General features: G+C 39.7%; 2 protein-coding genes across 2 annotated transcripts in view; one reads left to right on the top strand and one right to left on the bottom strand.

The window, feature by feature from the left end:
• Positions 1–4476: 4476 nt before the first annotated feature.
• bmp15 (bone morphogenetic protein 15) lies at positions 4477–7705 on the bottom strand. Its single transcript, XM_004079944.4, has 2 exons — positions 7147–7705; positions 4477–6098 (listed from the first exon to the last, which is right to left on the bottom strand). Exons 1-2 carry the CDS (start codon positions 7508–7510, stop codon positions 5128–5130), a joined length of 1335 nt encoding a protein of 444 aa, XP_004079992.1. The 5' UTR covers positions 7511–7705; the 3' UTR covers positions 4477–5127.
• A 3963-nt stretch (positions 7706–11668) lies between these two features.
• Positions 11669–20821, top strand: part of shroom4 (shroom family member 4) — a 62835-nt gene continuing 53682 nt past the window's right edge. The window contains exon 1 of the mRNA XM_011487645.3: positions 11669–12001. Within this exon, the coding sequence (XP_011485947.1) occupies positions 11861–12001 (141 nt within the window). The 5' untranslated portion in view covers positions 11669–11860. The remainder of the gene's footprint in view (positions 12002–20821) is intronic.

The following is a 20821-nucleotide window of genomic DNA, read 5'->3' as shown; positions in this document are numbered from 1 at the left end:
CTACACTGCTGACTTCTTCTACAACTTTGGTACATGCCACATGTAGAAATTCTCTAATGACACTGCAATTGGGGCATGTATCATGGAGGGTTAGGAGAGAGGATGCAGGAGTCTGGTGCAAGACTTAATAGAGTGAAATTGGTGGAATAATCTCCATCTGAACCTTCCTTTTCTTTTTTTCTCTCTCTAACTTGTTCTGTCCAACAACTGAGCGAACAGATGAGAGCTGAAGCCCTTTTTGTGTTGGACAGGTTTATCACAAAAAGAGGTCATGTATCTGAACATTTCAAAGCAAAGGAGATGGTGCTGGACTTCCGACGGGCACCTGCTGCTCTACAACCCATCCCTTAGAGCAGAGGTGGTGGTGTTCACTAACTATAGGGCTGAATCTGAATTCTTCCCCTACCCCTACAATTATCCCTCCAAGCGGAGATTTATGGAAAATTTGTGTCTTCAAATTTGGACGACACTGCCCATCATGAATTGTCGCCGGTGAGCTCCGTTAGCGCATTGCTGCCATCGCTCGAAAGATACACAACATCGGTTTTATAGCTTTAAAAAGTTTTGCAAAAACACAACATTTCAATGTAAACTTCTGTGCTTCAGAGCACACCCTAGTCAAGTAATGCATTTCTCCTTCGCACCACAGTGATCACTCTCCTGGTGGAGGGATATCCAGTCTTAAGCCACTATGGCTACCCCCTAAAAAAAGTTTGGACACCACTACAGCTCCAAATGCCCGTACAATTGGAGAGGTACTGGTAGAATTCGGATTTGGCCCTGTATATAGGGACAACCTCAACCTTTGAGGAACTTTGGCCCAAGTACTTCAGAGTCCTTTTAGACAATGAATTGAGCTGGTCTACAAACATGGACTATCTACAAAAAAGGGCAGAGCAGAATGTACTTTTTAAGGACACTCACCTCGTTTAATGTGTGTCCCCATTTGCTTTTTTTATTCTGACAGCCTGTTGTCTCCAGTGCCCTCCTCTATGCAGTGGTGTGCTGGGGGGGCTGTCAGCAAGAAATTTTGTGGGTTTGAGACTGGAGTTGGTAGAGTTGGTGGCAGAGCGGAGATGTTGGCAAAGCTGAAGAACTTCATGGAGACTCCTTTGCATACAGTGTCCTCTGGAACTAAAGCCAGAAACTCTCTCTAAATGCAAAGTCACAGCTTTTCCAGTCTGGTATTTCAAGTGCAGCAGTGTAACGTACGACATAGAAGAAAACACAACCTGAATGGCATTTTGGGGATGAACCCCAGCTTTCATGATTGGGAATCAGGAACTTTCTCTAGTCATGCAGATTACCTGTGCCATTACCCACAAATCCACAGGACAGTTTAACAGCTGTAGTCCAATCAACAAATAATTTTTAGGGCTTTCCTTTCTGCCCTGACAAAAATGTACCTGAGGTGGGAGGCATTCTAGGGGATTGTGGGATCTGTAGTTCAAATGTAGCTTTAACTGTAGTCGGTGCCCTGCAACAAGATTCAAGATTCAAGATTCTTTTATCTTGATTCTTTTATCAACAATCACTTGAATCTCATTCTAGCGGTTGACAACTGGCACAGGCAGGTGATTTTTGGCAGGTTTTTATTACTAAGGAAAACATAATACTACAGTGATTTAAATTCCATTTTTAACTTCTTAAGACCTGAGCTAATATTTGAGCTAACCTTCTACACATGTAGTCATGGGGCCCCATTAAAACAATTATTAACTGTGGTAATATAGCCCAAAATGGGATGTCCATACATGTGGACACCAGGTCTTAAGAGGTTAAACCTATTAAAAATATTTAAACCAACTAAAAATATTAATCTGAAAATGCACATGTATGTTATTAATAAACCAATTTTTTTTTAAAAGTACTTGATCTGGACCAACAGACTTTTCCAGTCTGAATACACCCTAAGAATACTTGTAGTAGAGTTAAAGTCCCTCTCAAATCATATTTTGATCTGTTTTTAAAGCATTTCCTGTGGTCTTTTAATTATGATTATGCTTTTTTTTGTGGCCAAAATATATATATATAAAAAAAAACATGTCTTTTTAGAGAGCATACACTATATTACCAGAAATATTGGCTCACCTCCCTTGACTCACATAAGAACTGAAGTGCCATCTCATTCCTAACCCATGGAGTTCAATATGATGTCGGTCCACCTTTTGCAACTTCAACTCTTCTGGGAAGGCTGTCCACAAGGTTTGAGGAGTGTGTCTATGGGAATTTGGGACCATTCTTCCAAAAGGACATAGGTGAGGTCACACTAATGTTGGTGGAGAAGACCTGGCTTTCAGTCTCCGCTCATCCCAAAGGGATGGGTTCAGGGCTCTGTGCAGGCCGGTCAAGTTCATCCACACCAGACTGTGTCATCCATGTCTCTATAAACCTTACTTTGCTTTCCAACCCTCATGTTGGAAGAGGGAGGGGCCTGCTCCAAACTGTTCCCACAAGGTTGGGAGTATGGACTTGTCCAAAATGTTTAGGCATCCTGAAGCATTTAGAGTTCCTTTAACTAGAACTCAGGGGTCAAACCCAGGTCCTGCAGTTTTGAGTTTAATTTTCTTCATATACATTCCCTCAACTATGAGAAAAATAATGGTATTTTTAACACAAAATGTTAAAAATACCATTATCTACTGTTAGGAACAAATTTTCTTCCAAGTTCCTTTTTCAGAGCCACTGTTTCAAAACCAACACAATGGCTGCTCTCACCACATTCCTCCCCACCTTTCCTTTATTCTTTCTGACACTCTTTAGTCATACATCCCATCTGAAACCTTCCTCCCCCTATTCCAACCTGCTTGTACACATCTCTCCACCTCTTTCCCACATTCTCTGTTGTAGACTATTGACCCCAAGTCCTTAAAAGTCTTTCACTGCCTTACCTGGGTCCCCTGACCACAAAGTTTTTAGAACTTTGTAGTTTTAGTGCTGCAAAGTTCTAAAAGGAACTTCCCACAATGATCTAGGAACTTTGTAGTCCCAACTAAAGAACATCTCACCACTGTCCTCCAGCTCTCATACATGTCCTGAACAACTCCAATGTTCTTCTATGTCACTCCACAGACTTCCTCATCCAAACAACAGCTCCTCTCTCTGGATCTTCTCAGACTTTCTCTGGATCCACAAAAACACAATGCAGCAAACTTTCAGGAAAACATTGACCTTCAATCATGTTAAAGGACACCCTCTGGACTTGGTTTGTTGTTTTTGGCATTAATTTTTCCTTTGATTCCATTTTCTCACCTGATAAAACAAGGTTTTCTGAGTAATAGTTGTGCAAGCTCTGTCCTGAACTCTCCTGCTCCGCTGAAACCCCTGCCTGTTTGATTTCTCTCAATGTTTGTTGGCTTACCTCTGAACTCCATTTAATGAAAGCTAAATATCATCAGTTGCAATGTTTATGTAGGAAGACTGGTCCCACAATTAATGAACATTTAAATCAAACCTTACTTATTAAAAGGACTCCCACCACTCAAACCAAAATCTATTTAAATCTCTAGTCTCATTGGTTCTAAAGGCAAGACTACGATAATTTACTTTGGTCATTTACTGTTCAACCCCCATGCTTTGTTTCTGAGGAACAGTGTTGATACTTTTTTCTATTTGAATTTTCAAAGTAGACAAATGCTTTTCAGTTTTTATTTTTTGGTATTTAAAATTCAAAACGGGTCAATCTGACCCTGAACATAACAGGAGGGTTAGCAGCCCCCCCCCCCCCCCCGAGGTAAAATAAAGTACATCTATCCCTTGTGCCATCTTGTGGGGTCCAGATGACCCCACCCTTGCATTGACGTGTTCTCCCTACCATGACAAAGGTGGATAAAGGTGGAAAGATTTCATGTAATTCATGGACACCAGTGAAGATCACAAATCATTGAAGAAAAAAAGGTTCAGAGCACTGTCTAGTGGGTCTATATGACCCAACTGCCAATGTTAAAGTGCCTAGGATAGCACAAGGGTTACATTTGTTAAATTAAGTCAATCCAAACTCCCTTCTCTCAGCTTTACCATTTTTTGGGTTATTTTAGAAGTCATTGAGCTTTTCTTCCATCCACATTCAAAGCAAGAAGTTGGATTTAAAAAATAAAACTGTAGAAATAATCAAGTTTCAGGTTTTTTTTGTCTTCCAGGTTTTAAGTTTGTGTTAATTTTTTGGCCTAATGTCTGAATTGTAATGTTTCAGATGTATTTTTCAAAAGAACTTTAAATGTTTCTTCTGTACACTTTTGTATCCTTAAAATCTTTGTAGCTCGAGTTCTGCTTCAGCGAGCCCAAATTTATTAGATTGATAGCTTAATGCAAATATTTGCCTTGGTCCAATAAATTTCAAAACTGTAGCGTCTAAAAGGATCACCTCTGTAATTTGAACTGCCTGTGAACTTTTATTTATTCCTCACAAGAGCAACTTCTATTTCAAGAAACAAAAACAAAAAAACCCAAAAGAATTCAAATAAAATCCACAACTAATTGGTCTTTACAAAATATGCATTTTATTTTATTTATTTTCCCAATTTTTTTTTTAAAACAAATTGTATTTTTTCCTCTACATCACCAATTTCATTAGAATTTCACACACTGTTATAGTTAACCATCATATTGCCAAAGAAAAGATCAGCAGCAGTTCATGTTTAGCGAGACCTTATCAAGTACGTACAGACTGAAGTAAATGGGGGGAAAAAAGTGGCTCAAAAAGCCTGCAATGAAAGCCAGCAATCAGACTTGAATCCATCATTGCTGACCTTTGTTCCTTAAAATATTTCTTTAGTTTAAGCCACATTTGTCCTACAGAATAAATGTAGCTCCACAAAAAAAAAAACATGTCAGATTTTTCAAATACATAAATTAAGGTTTTGTTGGATTGTACAAGTATGAATTATTGCACTTTATGTAAAACAGATCAGGTTTAAAACACAGAAAACAATGAAATGCACAATAATTACCTTGAAAGTGCTTTACCAAGGAATGTAAACATCTGAAACCACATCAACTTCCTCCTTCCAGTCTTAGACTCATCATCATTAGCTGCCAACCCCTAAATTGATTCGATGACCTGCCTAGAGTCCAGGGATCAGTCTTTGTCAGAGCTGCATTTTCAAATTCCTCAGTTCTTTTGAGTCTTCAACGACACGTACAGGACTCAGCCACCATGTCTTCAAGCTCCCTGTAATCCACCTTCTTCTTGTAGTCAACTAACACGCTCATAGGCCTGTACTTGTGTGGTACACACGACGGAGGGGGAACCTCTCCAATACCCAGCTCATTGATGACTGTTTGAATGATGGCATGGTTGGGAGAATGGTATCCATAGTGAAGTACTTTTGGGCAGTCACCTTGGCAGTATCGAGGGTTATAGACTCGTGGGGCGATAAAGTAATGACCCAAGCCGAGTTCGTCAAAGGACAGGGTGACGGAGTGAAGTTTGCAGCGATTCTTGGGCGTACTGCTTTTGGTTTTGTAGGTAGGAATTTCAGAAATTATGGAAGAAGACATTGAGGAAGAGGTCGGAGAGTTAAGAGCATCAAGGAAAGAATCTTTTAGTTCCAAAGTTGAGTTCTGTTTGAAGCTACGCCGCCGGCGAATGGAAGGGTGCCACCAGCCAACTCGCCTCATGATGTCTTCCCCGTTAACCCCAAGAAAATCCCCCATCCACTCCTTTACCTCTCTTTCCTCCTCCAGGTACAAAAGAAGAGAGGGAGCTTCAAGGTGGGGCTCACTATTCCAGCGTTTCCTTTCTTGAAAGGGAGCCCACCACCACCACCATGGGTCAACATCAGGCTTCCCAGGTTCTGTGCACCAGTACTGAGCAGTGAGGGTCAAGTGCCCCTCCTCATTAATGTCTCTCCCTTGCAGGATGTGAGCACTGACGTGTGCGGTGATGTCTGTCTCCGTCCACTGCTCGTGGGGCTCTAAGACGGCCAGGCTTTTCCCACCAAATGAGGCAATTTGAGCCCGGCACTGGGGGGGCTCCACAGTTTGGCTTGTGCTTAATGTTAAAGAGGAGGTGCGCAGGTGGATAAAGGACGCTCTGACAAGCTGCTCCGAGGGAAGTGTGTCGAGTTTGTACTGCACTGTGAATGTGTAGCAGAGGTCTGAGGAAGAGAAGAGGTTATTTTAACACAGCGATCCTTGAGACACCAAACTGACCATGAGTACATTTTATGTAATTAAAAAAAAGATTAATATAAAAGGTGTGTTAAAGTATGTGTTGAAATGTAAAACATACTCTTAAATCTGGCATCTCCAAAGTCTGGTCGATTGGCCTAATGGGGCCCTCATTCAAATTTTCACAGGCCTGCAGGCTCCTTTTAGAAAATCAAAATTCTAACCACGACAAGATAACTGGGAATGAACGGTGCAAAAATAAACAAATTGACAGAAATTATGGTTAAAAATTTACTATTAAAATAGTCCAAAAAATATCAGGCTGAAAGGTTGGCCCTCATGTTTTCACCTCACCAAATTTGGCCATCCTCCCGAAAAGTTTAGAAACCGTCGTTTTAAACAAACTGCATTAAATGCAAGTTTACAGGTTATGTTTTATAGAAATGCAGTCTTTTTAGTTACATCAGAACCCTTCCCTATTATAAAAAGCAGTTTTGAGTGACTTTTTTGTAGTATATTTTTTAAGACCTGCAGTCTTGAAATGTTTCTGAAGAAGTTGTTTAAAGCTTTCAACATTCTGCTTTAAATGTTAAACTGAGTTTATCTAACAATTTTGAGGTTTTATTAATTAACAGCTCATTGGGAGTCACTTTGCTGCTACAAAAATTCACAGAAATGTTAGGTGCTTAATTGGTTAGAAGCACAACAATGCAAGACCATTTTTCTCTAAGTACAAGGACTGAATTTAACTTCAGTCAAAATGCAAACTGAGATGTTCTCATGTTGAAATAATTGATGTGGGTGAAAGCTAGATACATGAAACTGGGAAGTTACACAAAAGTTCTCAGTAGTTTTTTTGTTTTTTAATGTAATGAATGAATGGAGATGTTTGGCAATTAGTAGCAGGCCTGAAATCTAAAAGAATAACCAATGCGCATGTGCTGCCATACCTCTGAAATTCTGGAATATTTTTTCGAGAAGTATTTGCATCTAGATTTGCAGGTACTCCCCTAAAACACTAAGAACTTCGTTCACCTCCTGAAGTGGGTCGGTAGTGCACCGACGACGCCGTGGGTCTTAGCAGGCGCACTGTGTTGGACCCAAATTTCCGATGCTGTTTGGGCCTGCCGTCCGGTTCGGCTGCGCTCCGATACAAGCTGAGCATGAACTGCAGGTTCTGGTCCGCTTTCTGCTCGTCCGTCAGCGGCCGGTGGTGCGCTCCCATGTGTTTGGCGCTCTGGTGACTCCTCCGGCTGCGCTTCGACGTCGAGGGATGGGAAGCCACGTTTCGCCGGGTTGCAGCGCCGGCGCAGGTGGAACACAACAGGAAGAGAAAACAGGTGAGAGCGCAGGTACGCAGTAAGCTGCGCGTGCCGCGGGTCGCTCTCATATTGGTCATAAAACCTCCGGTGCTAGCGAGCTCCACCAACGAGGCTATAGGCCACCATTCTCCTCACGTCCAAGGGCGTGACTCACAAGCGCACCTGTCCCCTGGCAAATTTGGACATTTGAGTTCACTGCCTGACGAAATTGACTGCGACCCCAATTAACCCTTCGGGTGCGTGGAAGCAGCCAACTGGAGCTCAGATAAGCTGCGTCAGTGGTGCGTAAAAATTAGTCCCGTTTTTATTCAGCTGCTTGTTTAGTCAAAGAATATGCTAAATGACTCTGGTCTGTCCTTAATTATAAATCTGCTCATTTTGGGCACATTTCACATTCATTCATGTTCTATCTAGAGCCCATTTTAATAGTATCTGCAGTTCAGAACTGTTTCGGTGTGTGGATGGTTCAGTAGTTCAGTATTTGTTAAAGTCTAAATCACTGGCTTCTTTATTTTTTGTTTAGTTGTGCACGTGTCTACATCTGCTTTATTTCATCATTTCTCTCTCCAGTTTAGATGTTTTGTGTTGTATCAAATCTGGATTTTTGAAACTGTTATTGTAAAATTGATCATGAATTTCTGTTAATTAGAAATATACAGTACAAAAAAAAGAAATAATGTAAATATAAACCAGCAAGAAAAAGTTGTTTACCTCAAAGATTTTCATATCAAAGTAAACCATAAAATGCATTTTTAAAAGAATAAAGGGGGAAGATTAATGTAAATCTACATTATCACACAACAAATATGTCTTAAAATTTATATTTAGAATAAAGTTATGGGTTGCTGAGGTGTAGAGGTCAGCCAAATGAGCATGTCCCCACTGACCAAAGCTAATTGAAGGTAAAATATGATAACAGCCAACAAAAGCAAACCTTTTTTTGTGCAAATGTAATAATTTGTTCTTCTACTTTTACCTAAATAGAAGTAATATGAGAAAACACATGAATTATTTTTAAATGGCATCATTTTATTAGTTTTGTTGTACCTTGTAACAGCTTATTTATTTACTTTTTACCTTTCAGCTTCTCCTGTTAGTTGTCGCCATAGCAAACCAGCTGTCACTCATTCGCACAGGTGATTTGGTTTCGCAGGATGCCCTTCCTGACACAACCCAGTATTTTCAAGGAATGCGTGAAAAAAGGCCAAAATGCCAAGAAACACGGGTTCGATTCCCGCCAGCGACCAATGGATTTTGACCCTTTGGTTGTTTTATTGTTTTTTCCTGACTGTTTTTGAATTGTTAGGAACTATGAAGACACACATTAATGTAATTATGTTGTTTGCCATGATTCAGCATTATTTCCTTACAATAACATTAAATAAAAGATGACAAAACCAAGATTTTGAAAATAAAAGAAAAATTTCAGTTTGTGTGGTTTTATTTTTTTCTAACATTAACGCAAAACATTTTAATTTGTATAAAATGTGAGAACGGTAGAACTATCTACGCACAATTATAAAGAACTATTCTGGATTTTAGACAATGCTGTTTTTTAACAGTATACAACTTTTACCCATATTTGCAGTCAATGAAAAAAATGGAGAGCAAAGAAAATCAAGAAAACCTTTAAAACACAGATTTAACTTTTTATGCAACTCAAGCTGAAGACTGTACCGGAGCTCCAGATTCCCACTCGGACCAATGTTAAATAGTGAGGCTGACACCCACCTTTTGTCCTCCAGTGTCACAGTCTTTAGCATGGGGAAGTGCAGCAGGATCACCACACTGCATCATTAGAGACACAAACACTCATTGAGGAATTTCACTATAACTAGTAACTGACAAAAAAAAGCTTCTGATTTTAGATTCCTTGGAATAATTTTGGATGAACCTGTCTTGGCATTTGTATCACGTTAAAAGTAAAGGGGATAAAGCTGTATTTGTTTTGAATAATGTTTAAAAACATTGTTTCAGGATTGAATCATTGTTTCAGGGTTGAATTATTGTGGCAGGCTTGAACGTTAGAATCAAAATAATTTAGAATCAAACAAAACATTGTAACTATAAATTGTATGACCATTGCATAAATACCTGCTGCTTCCCCACATGAACAAAAACAACAATCTTGTTTAGACTTTAACCAGCTTTTAACTTTTTTAAATTAAGTTTTCAAAATCTGTCCTCCTTTTTATATCATTTGGCATTTTTTTATTCCATAAATGACTTTCATATGTAAAAAGTAGAGTCCAGAGCAAAAGTAGTCATAGCTGTTATTGGTGGAACTTGTGATTATGCTGCCATCGTGTGGAGGAAATCAGCTAAATTAATACCCATATTTAAAGTTTAGGAGACAGGTTAAATAATATTTCAAATTATAAAAAGTTAAGCTTTTCCAGTATGTGAATAAAAATATTTAATGAAGGTAACAGTTAAATCAACCATAAAACAAATGGGAAATAAGGATTTTCTTTCTCTTTTTGCTGCTTTTTGTGAAAGTAGCAGTAATTTATTAGACATTTGCCGCCTGATTGTGGGAAGGACCAATATCTCCCAGGTGGATCCGGTGGTTGAGCAGGTCGGCCAATGGTTGAAGGATGTGCATGAAAGTCTCTGATGGCCAGAGGGGCTGGAGGGGCCGGAGGGGCTGTAGGCCAGATATGAATGAAGAGTGACGGAATAATTGGATATAGATATTGCTTTTTACATTGCTTTGAGTGTCTGGAAAAAACAGAAAAATAAAATCCATTATTATTATTTACTGTTTTTTTTTTTTTTTGCTTTTTAGCAGAGTGATTTTGGTAAAAGTGTAGTTTTCTTTTAATGACAAGGATTCTGCAGTGGAGCATGCTATGCTGGGTAGCAGAGTGAGCTCCGGCAGCAGAGAACACTATGCCGGGCGGCAGAGCTAGTTTTCTTGTTATGCTGGCAGTCAGAAAGCTTATGATATTTTTCTGATTTTCATCCAGACAGTTATAAATAGATCCCCTAGTTTGAGTCTTGTTTTTATTTTCCTCTCTCAAACTAATGTGGGTCACAGAGACATGAAAGTAGCGGCGGAAAGCAGCTTTTGCGGTAGGACGGAGTTTACTCTGATAGTCTGTGAATGAACCCAGACATGGAGACGTGATTATCGATGCTTTTGTAGAGCTTTTCAAAATAAAAAAAATCTGATCTCTAAACATTGTCCGTGTCTTCCATGCATTGTAATGAGATATACACAGACAAAATGTGAAGTTACTACCTACTGTAAATCCAAGTATTGCTCACATCCGTGTTAATGAATGACTTATCATGTGAATTATTATTTCAAGGGAACTAATTATATTTTACCCATGTCAGGTCTTAGGCTCCGTACCTTTCTTCAAACATTGTCTATTTTTTTTAAGTTTAGTGCTTCTTAATCTCTGCTCTAACTTCACTTTTACTGAGAATTTCAGATTTCACTATACTCTGAATAAAAACAACAAAGGATTTCTATTCTAACTTATAAAATAAAGCAATTAGATTCCACTTTTATTGTTGCGATTTCCGGAGACTAAATTCAAACAGTCAGTCTGCACATATTTTTGACAGTTGCTGGAGTTTGAAAGATAATTTAAAAGGAATAGTTAAATGTGTTCAACATGTAGCCTAAAGGTTAACATGAAGCCGGATGGATGATTTTAGTTGACCACTGACCTAATTACAATGCCTACTCAGTTAATTTAGTTAGAAGTTCTATTCTATTAGCAAGACATTAATTCAGTGGCTTACATGTTTTTATTTTTGTTGCATTCTAGTGACAGCTCATGTTAGATGTTTTGTAGATAAATGCAGTGAAGCAGTTTCGAGGAGGAACAGTGAGGATGTTGGTAAATGATGTGCGAGTTTAAGATACCAGGACATAAGCCTGAAGGAAAACAAAAGAGCAGGTTCTTCTTGAATGCAGTGAAGGAGGACATGAGGCAATAAACAGCTTTTTTCCTGTAGAAACATGTTTTTTTTTATTTTATTTGATGAATAATAAAACAGTTGCCACTTTTTTACGATGGTGCTCTCATTACAACAAATGTATGTTTTTTTTAATTAGAGCAACCCATACATATTTTTTAAATGTTAAGATACATAAGGTGGTCAAGGGCCTGAAACCGGAACTGGGCTTCCGGAACCGGAAGTCTAGGGAAAATGCCAAAATTAAAAAAATAAAAGTATTGTTTTTCCATTCTGGGGTTCCTTTGTGAAGGAACAGGTTCACCGGAAGTTGTCCGTGACCCACACTAGCTTGATATTGGCCAAAACTTTCTGCCCTCCCCCGTTTCCTCTGATCCCGAGCTTCCACCATCCATCTGTTGTTCATGCTGGAGCCGCGATGCGGAGTCCTGGGGTATATTACCGGAGTTAACGGACGGCTAGCCTAGGGCGCGAACCGAGCCAGAAGAGGTCCTATGGACCGGCAGGAGAGGATGGAGACCGTCGAGCAGCTGGTGTCCTTCCTCCACATTCAGGTCCAGTTGAGCGGGGGCGCACCCTGGGGGTTCACGCTGAAAGGAGGGCTGGAGCACGGCGAGCCGCTTATCATCATCAAAGTTAGTAAGCTTAGTTTGAAAACTTTTCGGCTACTGTTCCACGCGTGGAAAGAATGCTATCACTGACTGAGAAACTGTTTGCACGTTCACGTTAGGCTTGTGCTGCAGGCAGTTTATCTGTTTCCAAATCTCTCTACGTGTTTACATATATAGTGGAGCTTTATTTTTCTTCTTTTTTTTAATAATATATATTTTTAAGACGTTGTTGCAAACGAGGCTGAAGTTCGCGTCTGATTTTAGGCATCTGATTTGAGATTAAAGGACAAGATCAGAGGAAATGAGCGGTTACATTTAAAGGATCCTACTCGATATCTATTGAAGTTCAAGGACTGTAGATTTTCTGATTAATGTTATAGCTCATCTGTGAAAGTTCCCTGGTTTATGAAATCTAAAAATGTACTTGTTTTATTTGTTTGTTTGTTAGTTTGTTAATGGGTGGATGGATAGAGAATGAGAATGTAAACTAAAGCACAGAGACAGTTGAAATCAGTCAAACACTTTTACAAAAGGGATAAAACAAGATACTGAAGTTTTTTTGGGAAAACCAAATGAACACTTTCTTATTTGTATGTTTGTTAGTTGTGTTTTTGTAGTAATCCCATATTTGTGTTGAATCTTTGACACAGCCACAGTAGTGAAACAGCTCAGATCCTGCAGAGAACAGATTTATTCAGTTTAGGGTTTGTAATTATGAAATAAATGGATATTTCTCTGTTTCACATAGGAAAGTCTAGATTTAAGTTGGGTCTGGATTAACCTGTTAAGCATCCATTAGTCTGTTTAACAAGTTTCTTCTTTTTTGTTTTAGCAGGCCATATTGAAATAGTGAAATGTTGGTATTGATTTAAAACTTTATTTAGTTTTTAAAGTCCCACTCCATTCATCTTTGGATTTTTTCTAAAAGCATTTCCAGTTGTCTTTTATTTATGATTTTGCAGTTTTTAGCCAAAATAAAGGACGTAGTTTCTGCAGAGTGGCAGTAGTTTTTTAGAAATTTGCCTCCGAGTTGTGGGCGGGACTGCTGGTACGGGGTAACCCTGCCCATCTTTTTTACCCTCACACCCCCAATCCAACAATAGCAATGCAACAAAAATGAAGTGTTATATCGGAGCTGTACAGCTTCAAGCCAGATGCCAGTTCAGACAAGGAAAACAGAGACAAACATCCATCTAGTCGTCTACAAGTGAATGGATCAGAATGGAGGTGGAGTAGCTTGAGGCTTGCTGATGGTAGTTTGATGCAACAACTGCAAGCTTTTTCAAACAGCATGTTTTCATTTGGTCCTGATTTACACTGTTTTAGTCTTCATTTTATTTCTATTTGTTCTCCATCATCAGATTACCACAAGAACATGTTAAAAACACAATTTTCATCGAATTTGGTCTTTAAAGCTTTTAGGTCATTATTCAATAGGTGGTTTGTCGTTTGGCTTTCTTCAGTTCAGTGGGAAAAAAACAATTATTATTTCAGACATGTGAAAATGTATGTAGAACAGCAAAATAGGACAAAGTTATATAAACAAGTATTCAAAAGTGCATTGGGATTATATTGCATTATATTCCTAAACCAAGTACTCCCACTATCAAAGTTCAGTGCCCTGGCTAAGAGTACATTCAGTTACAGTTGCACATGTACACAGTTGTACTTCTCATTTCAAAACACCCAAATGAAGAACACAATCTTCTTTTTAAAGCATGCAATTTTATAAATGATAATTTACTGTTTTGTTTTATATATGTACATTTTTATCAATAACCCTATTTCTGTAGTTCTGCTTAAACTGTTTAATGTTTGGACATTGTTTCAAGAGTTTACTGGTTCTGTCCCACAGCTTCTTCTGCAATGTTGTGCCAGAAGGTAGTAGATGTCTCCAAACCTCTTCTTATTTGGAGCTGCTACAAACAAGGAAAACATCTTTGAGCATGAAAATATTGTAACATGAAAAATAAATTGTCTTTTTCTAGAGGTGGCAGTTTGCTAAAAACTCTTAAATTTTCTCTTATTTCTTCTGTTGACGAGTCACAGCGGTGGCAGCAGTTTGAAATGTTGGCTGATGTGCACTTTGATTCACCACAGCGTGGGGAATGAAGAACTTTGGCTCAGTCACATGGAAACTTCTGCAGACACAACCACACAGCTACCCAGCCCATGGGAAAATATGAGTGGGACCATTGAAGGAGACAACAATCAGGCTGTGTTCTTTTGCACTTGTGCATCTAGTTCTGACTTGCACACTCTAACAAAGAATTTAGGCAGTTGAAAGAAGTGTGTTTAGTAAAGATTAACCACATTTCTTTTTTCAGGACTAATTCCGGTCATTATTTGGCAAGGAGGCCGATGAACAATATTTAGGCCAATATCTGTTTGCAGTAAAAGAGAAAATACAGTGAGGTCAATAAGTATTTGATCACCCTGTGATTTAGCAAGTTTTCCCACTTAGAAAACATGGAGGGGTCTAAATTTTTCATCATAGGTGCATTTCCACAGTGAGAGACAGAATCTGAAGAAACATTCAGAAATCATGTTGTACAATTTTTAAGAACAATTTATTTGTATATTACTGTGACAAATAATTATTTGATCACTTGGGTTAAACAACTTTAATATTTGGTGCAGAAGCCTTTTTTAACAATTCCAGAGGTCAAACGGTTCCTGTAGTTCTTCACTAGATTACTACACACTGCAGCAGGGATTTTGGCCCACTCCTCCATACAGATCTTCTCTAGATCTGTCAGGGTTCGGGGCTGTCGCTGAGCAACACGGAGTTTCAGCTCCCTCCAAAGATTCTCTATTGGATTTAGGTCTGGAGACTGGCTAGGCCACTCCAGAACCTTGATATGCTTCTTACGGAGCCACTCCTTGGTTTTCTTGGCTGTGTGCTTCGGGTCATTGTCATGCTGAAAGACCCAGCCACGACCCATCTTCAACGCTCTGACTGTGGTAAGGAGGTTTTTGCCCAATATCTCACAATACAGAGCCCCTTTCATCCTCTCCTTAATACAGTGCAGTTGTCCTGTCCCCTGTGCAGAAAAACACCCCCAGAGCATGATACTTCCACCCCCGTGCTTCACTGTAGGTATGAAGTTCTTGGGATGATGCTCCTCCTTCTTCCTCCTCCAAAAACGCCGAATGGAGTTTAGACCAAAAAGTTCTATTTTGGTCTCATCTGACCACAAGACTTTCTCCCATGACTCCTCTGGATCATCAAGATGGTCATTGGCAAACTTCAGACGGGCCTTGACATGGGCTGACTTCAGCAGGGGAACCTTCCGTGCGATACATGATTTTAAACCATGACGTTTTAATGTATTACTTATAGTAAATGAAGGTCCCAGCTCCTCCCGTGTAGTCCTGGGCTGATTCTTCAACTTCCTTAGCATCATCGATACCCCACGAGCTGAGATCTTGCGAGGGGCCCCAGTCCGAGGGACATTGACAGTCATCATTAGCCTCTTCCATTTTCTGACAATTGCTCCAACAGTTGTTCTTTTCTCACCAAGCTGCTTGGCAATTGCCCCGTTGCCACTTCCAGATTTGTGAAGGTCTACAATTTTGTCTCTTGTGTCTTTTGACAGCTCTTTGGTTTTGCCCATGTTGGTAGTTAGACTTCTAACTGATTGTGGGGTGCACAGGTGCCTTTATGCAAGCTAACCACCTCAAACAGGTGCCACTAATTTAGAAGCATGAGCAGAGTGGAGTTGGACTATTTAAAAGCAGAACAGCAGGTCTTTGCTGGTCAGAAATCTATCTGATAATCAAGTGATCAAAAACTTATTTATCACATTAATATACAAATAAGTTGTTTTAAAAATTGTACAACGTGATTTCTGAATGTTTCTTCAGATTCTGTCTCTCACTGTGAAAATGATGAAACAATTTTAGACCCCTCCATGTTTTCTAAGTGAGAGAACTTGCTAAATCACAGGGTGATCAAATACTTATTGACCTCACTGTATGTGTGCCAAAAATATAAATCATAAAAATTTCAACACAACAATAACACAACAAATAAAAAAATAATAACGAATGGAAAAGAAATAAGGGAGTTACTAGGCTTACAAAGTTAATAAAAACCTCAATAAATAGAAACATTCAACAATTACATTTTGGGTGGCTGGATGGGTCAGTTGGCTGGGTGTCAACTGTCACGAAGGAAACCTGGGTTTCCTAGGGCCTGCAATAAGCAAATATCCAGTGTGAGTCCTTAGGCAAGACCCTTCGCGCTGCTGCCTATCCGGGTCTCCCTGTGCTTTGATAATACAGGGTTGTGTCAGGAAGGGGATCTGGCGTAAAAACTCTCTGCCAAACCAGCTGTGCAGATTACTGAAAGCTGATTTGCTGTGGCAACCACTAAAGGGAGAAGCCGAAAGGTGAACGGCAAATATCAAATCAAACTTTATTTATAAAATAGCGCTTCTCATGCATTGCGCAGCTCGAAGCACTTTAACAGTAAAAACAAAAAAAAACCACAATATTACAGTAAAAACCTAAACCACCCTTCCCACTCCCCTCCGTTAAAACATATGACCCATGACCCCCAAGTACAATGAATAAATACTATGTAAATTCTAACAGAAATATAAGGCTTGGCTCTGCTGTAAGGAAACAGTATTTGGGAATCTCTTCATACCAGGAGCCAGCTTGGCCATAGAAACATCGCCACAGTGCCCACCCAGATTGGGATAGCAATGGGGTCCACTTCACAGCCGTGAAGCTGCAAAGTTAGACTCCAACCGCCCCAGCAAGGGCAACAACTGCAGCAACAACCACCAACCAAGCCGGCAACCCTGGCAGAAAAGACTCCCACAAGAAACACTGGGGCTAAAATTATGATAAGATACTAAAATTAAAGACAGAAGATGTATATAAAACATAAAATAGAGGATAATAAGATTTATAAAATTAAATCAAATACATAAAAGAGCCTATACTAAAACTAAGAGACTAAATTAACAGTTAAAATCTACTAAAAGTGAAATTAGAAAGGTGGGTCTTGAGCCTCTCCTTAAAAACCTCTGTAGTCTCTGCGGCCCTGAGGTTCTCCGGCAGGCTGTTCCACAGGCGAGGACCGTGATGGCAGAACGAAGCCTCACCATAAGTTTTGGTCCTCACCTTAGGAACAACTAAGAGGCCAGCACAGGAGGACCTCAGCGAGGACCTTAACATGGAGTCAAAAAGAACGCCCAGAATTCTCACACATTGAGAAGGCTTAAAATTCTGAAGATGTGGTAAAATCATCTCTCTCTTGTCTTCAGAGACGATGATTAAAACTTCCGTTTTGTCCTGGTTAGGCTGTAGGAAGTTTTCTGCCATCCATGACTTTATATCTTTAATACAGAGTGTTAACAGGTTCAAGGTCATCAGGAGACACGGCAATGTAAAGCTGTGTATCATCAGCATAGCTGTGAAAGTCAACGCCGTTTCTCCTGATGACATCCCCAAGAGGCAACATATGTAAATGAAAAAATATTGGATCTAAAATCGACCCTTGGGGAACCCCACAACTTCTTTCATGGATTCTTGAAGAGCATGTATCCATAAAAGTGTCGATCTATAAAGTAAGAGTAAAACCACTTAAGAACATTTCCAGCGAGGCCCACTAGACTCTTAAGTCTGTCTAAAAAAATCTTGTGATCTACTGTATCAAAAGCGGCACTAAGATCCAGCAGCACCAGAACAAAAAGTTTCTGTGAGTCGTAGTTTAGTTTTTTAGTGTTCAGTCGTGGGCCTTTTGGTGCTGAGTTTACACTCTCTCTCGCTGGCTTACAGCCCCTCACACCCCCAATTTAACATTAGCGGTGGGAAAAAAAGACGAGCAATATCGGAGCTATTCCGTTGTACAAATTTGAGACAGATACCAGCTCGGACGAGGAAAAGAAAGACGTACATGGATCTAGCCATCTACCAATGGATGCATAAAGGCCCGTTCACACCGGGACGAATTTCGCCAGCGATTTTCGCCTACGTTTAACGCCTCATGACTAAACAAAGGGCACCAATGAGAGTGTGCACACCGACGCGAAAAAACGCCACGTGTCGAAGCGTCAAAAAAAAAAAAAACGCCTCGGGTTCATTTTTTTTTTTTGACGCCTCACGTCGAAATCTATTCGACCAATGAGAATGGCGCGTTTGCACACGTGTCTGGAGCTTCTGAAGTCACAGTAAAACACAACTTGGGGGCGCTCCAACACAAAACTGCCTTGCTGAGCACACATACCAGCGAAGAAGATGGACGCCAAGTAGCGTCTACACTGCCGCGAAGAAATAATGACGGACATTCTAAAATATCCCCGAACCAAGCACCAGTTGGAGCTACTGGTGCTTGAAATATTCATGTTTTCTTTGTATTATTCTGACAAGCGCGTAAATACTTGCTCTCTCCTTCTGAGTGAAAAGCGACTTTAAGAAGCGTAAAGTTGCGCAGCGCCACGTTGTGTACAGGAGAATTTCTGTTTACATTAAGCGCCATCTAACGTCAGGGAATGAAATTGCATGTTCGCTCGGCTCATCGTCAACGAAAATCGCCTGGGTGTGAACACAAAAAACGTGGCGAAAAACACTGGCGAATAATCGTCCCGGTGTGTACGGGCCTTAAGAATGGAGAAGGGAGCTTGTCGCTTGCTGTAGTAGCTTCAACATCACACTTACAAGCTTTTTCCAACTGAATTTTTTCATCTGCTGCTGATTCTCAACTATTTAAATAAATACTCAGAAACGCAATCTGAAGCCAATTTCAAGCCAAAGTCCCCAGAGAAAACCCACGCATGCACAGACTCCACACAGAAAGGTCCCCCATTGATGTTCTGTTTTTGGGCCCCCAGCCGGGACTTAAACCAGGGGCCTTCTTGCTGTGAGGAGAGAGCACTAACCTCTGCAGCCCTGAGCAGCCCCTCTTTCAACACAGAAAAAGGTAAAAAAAAAAAATTAAACAAATATTACAGCTTGACAGTTTTCTCTCACAGATGATGCGTTGCGCTTTTTTCTTGTTGCGCAAACTTTAGCCAGTATTCTGTCATTTTAGTGAACTTTCCTGCAACAAAACTAGACTGAGCTGAGTTACTTCATCTCTCAATCACAAGCTTTTACTATCATGGACTGTTCCCAGATCATCCCCATCCTTATTTCAAGTGGTGCACAGACATGTCAGGGAGGTACTGTTTATGCTGAGCTGCCTCTTTAGTTCATTAGGCTGTTACAGTGTTCTCTTCTCATTAACATTACAAGTAGTTGTAAGATTTTAGGGGAGATTTCTGCATTAACATACCTTGCATACACTCCTCACTGTTGTGTGTACATAAGGATCCTTCAGCATCCACTTCTGATAGGCTTCCGTTTGTGTAACCAATCAGCTGATGTCGTGGGTGGGACAATGCTGGAGACAGAGCGACTGGATCTGAGCCAGAATAATGTTGTTTTAAATAGATTTTATGCTGGCCCACCCAAATAAAAAAGGCCAATGCCCAAATATGTAACGTAACAATTATTAGTGTTGATATCAGTCCTTGATCAGGTGATACTTAGTGTTTAATAGTTAAAAGAAACAACAGAAGATCTATAGAAATAGTCTTAAATTCCAATGCACAAAACAATACAGAGTACTGTTCTATTTTAGCACAATGTTTCCTGAAATAAGGCTGAATGTTTTTTTAAGGAGTGATCAGTGTAATCCAGAGGATTATGTGTCAGAAGGAAGGACAAAATAAACTGTGATGCTTGAGGAAGTGTTTACTGGTTTAGAGAATGTGTATTGGTTTTTGTTGGTAAGTTATCCAGATCTGCAGGAATCTCGAGAATTCATATTTTGACTTTTTGAGGCTGTGGTTGCCTTTTGAATGTGTAGTCTTCAAAGGGGGGGAAGGGTGGTGATACAAGCGATTTGGTCAACATTCCACCAGGAGCATAACTAATTACTGCAGAGGATGTGAGTGTGTGCGTGGGTGTGGTATTTCATATACACAGTGTTTTTAGACTGCTACACTTGCGTCTTACTGCTGTTGGCTGGCAGTGACTTCCTTCCTTGGAGTTGATGGGAGCATCTGTCCTGGTTTTGCCCAGTTTTTTATGTCAAGTTTAATTATATTTCATGAATCACTAAAGGGAAAAATGAATTGTTAGGGATGGGTATCGTTAAGGTTTTAACGGTACTACTACAACTCTTATTGATACTGCTTATCGATCCCGTATTTTAACGATACTCTTATCGATGCTTTTTGAGGACGAAAAATAAATAGATAAATAAATAAATAAATAACAAATTAAGAACATGAAGTGTTTTATTTCCTTATTATGAAACAACTTTGTTTTTTTAACCAAACCTTTTACTTTATACATTATAATGTTACATACAAACTTGGAATACACGTGGATGTGCTAGACCAGGGGTCAGCAACCTGTACCTTTCAAAGAGCCATTTGGATCAGTTTCCCAATGAGATGAAAGCACACCGAGCCGCAACACTAGGCGTGTTAGATTATAAGTTTTCAATATATATATATTATCATATTACCTTTGGCACACTAAAGAACACATTTAAAAAAAATGAAATGGGAGTTATTTTCGCAACTCATTTTCCTACCCGGAAGTAAGATGACTTGATTAGAGCTTATAGTTTATTTTGTTCTGCCCAATTAGCAGTTTACAGAACTGTGTTTTGTTGGACAGATTTCAGACCACTTAGTTTATACGTTCTACCTTAGGCCTAATTCTTAACATTTAGATTCCTTTGGTTAACATTAGGGGTGAGCTGTCCAGTGTATACCGTAAATTCCGGACTACAAAGCGCACCCGATTATTAGCCGCACCCACCCATTTTCACGTGTT

The sequence above is a fragment of the Oryzias latipes genome, chromosome 18 (genome assembly GCF_002234675.1).
Source record: "Oryzias latipes chromosome 18, ASM223467v1".
Lineage (NCBI taxonomy): Eukaryota > Metazoa > Chordata > Actinopteri > Beloniformes > Adrianichthyidae > Oryzias > Oryzias latipes.
This window is presented reverse-complemented; position numbering and strand designations above follow the sequence as displayed.

Excerpts from the sequence above, each read along its gene's own strand:
- bmp15 (XM_004079944.4), bottom strand. The coding sequence starts at position 7,510 with ATGACCAATATGAGAGCGACCCGCGGCACGCGCAGCTTACTGCGTACC. Across the intron at positions 6,099-7,146 it reads CTACCGACCCACTTCAGGAG|ACCTCTGCTACACATTCACA; the intron begins GTGAACGAAGTT and ends TCTCTTCCTCAG.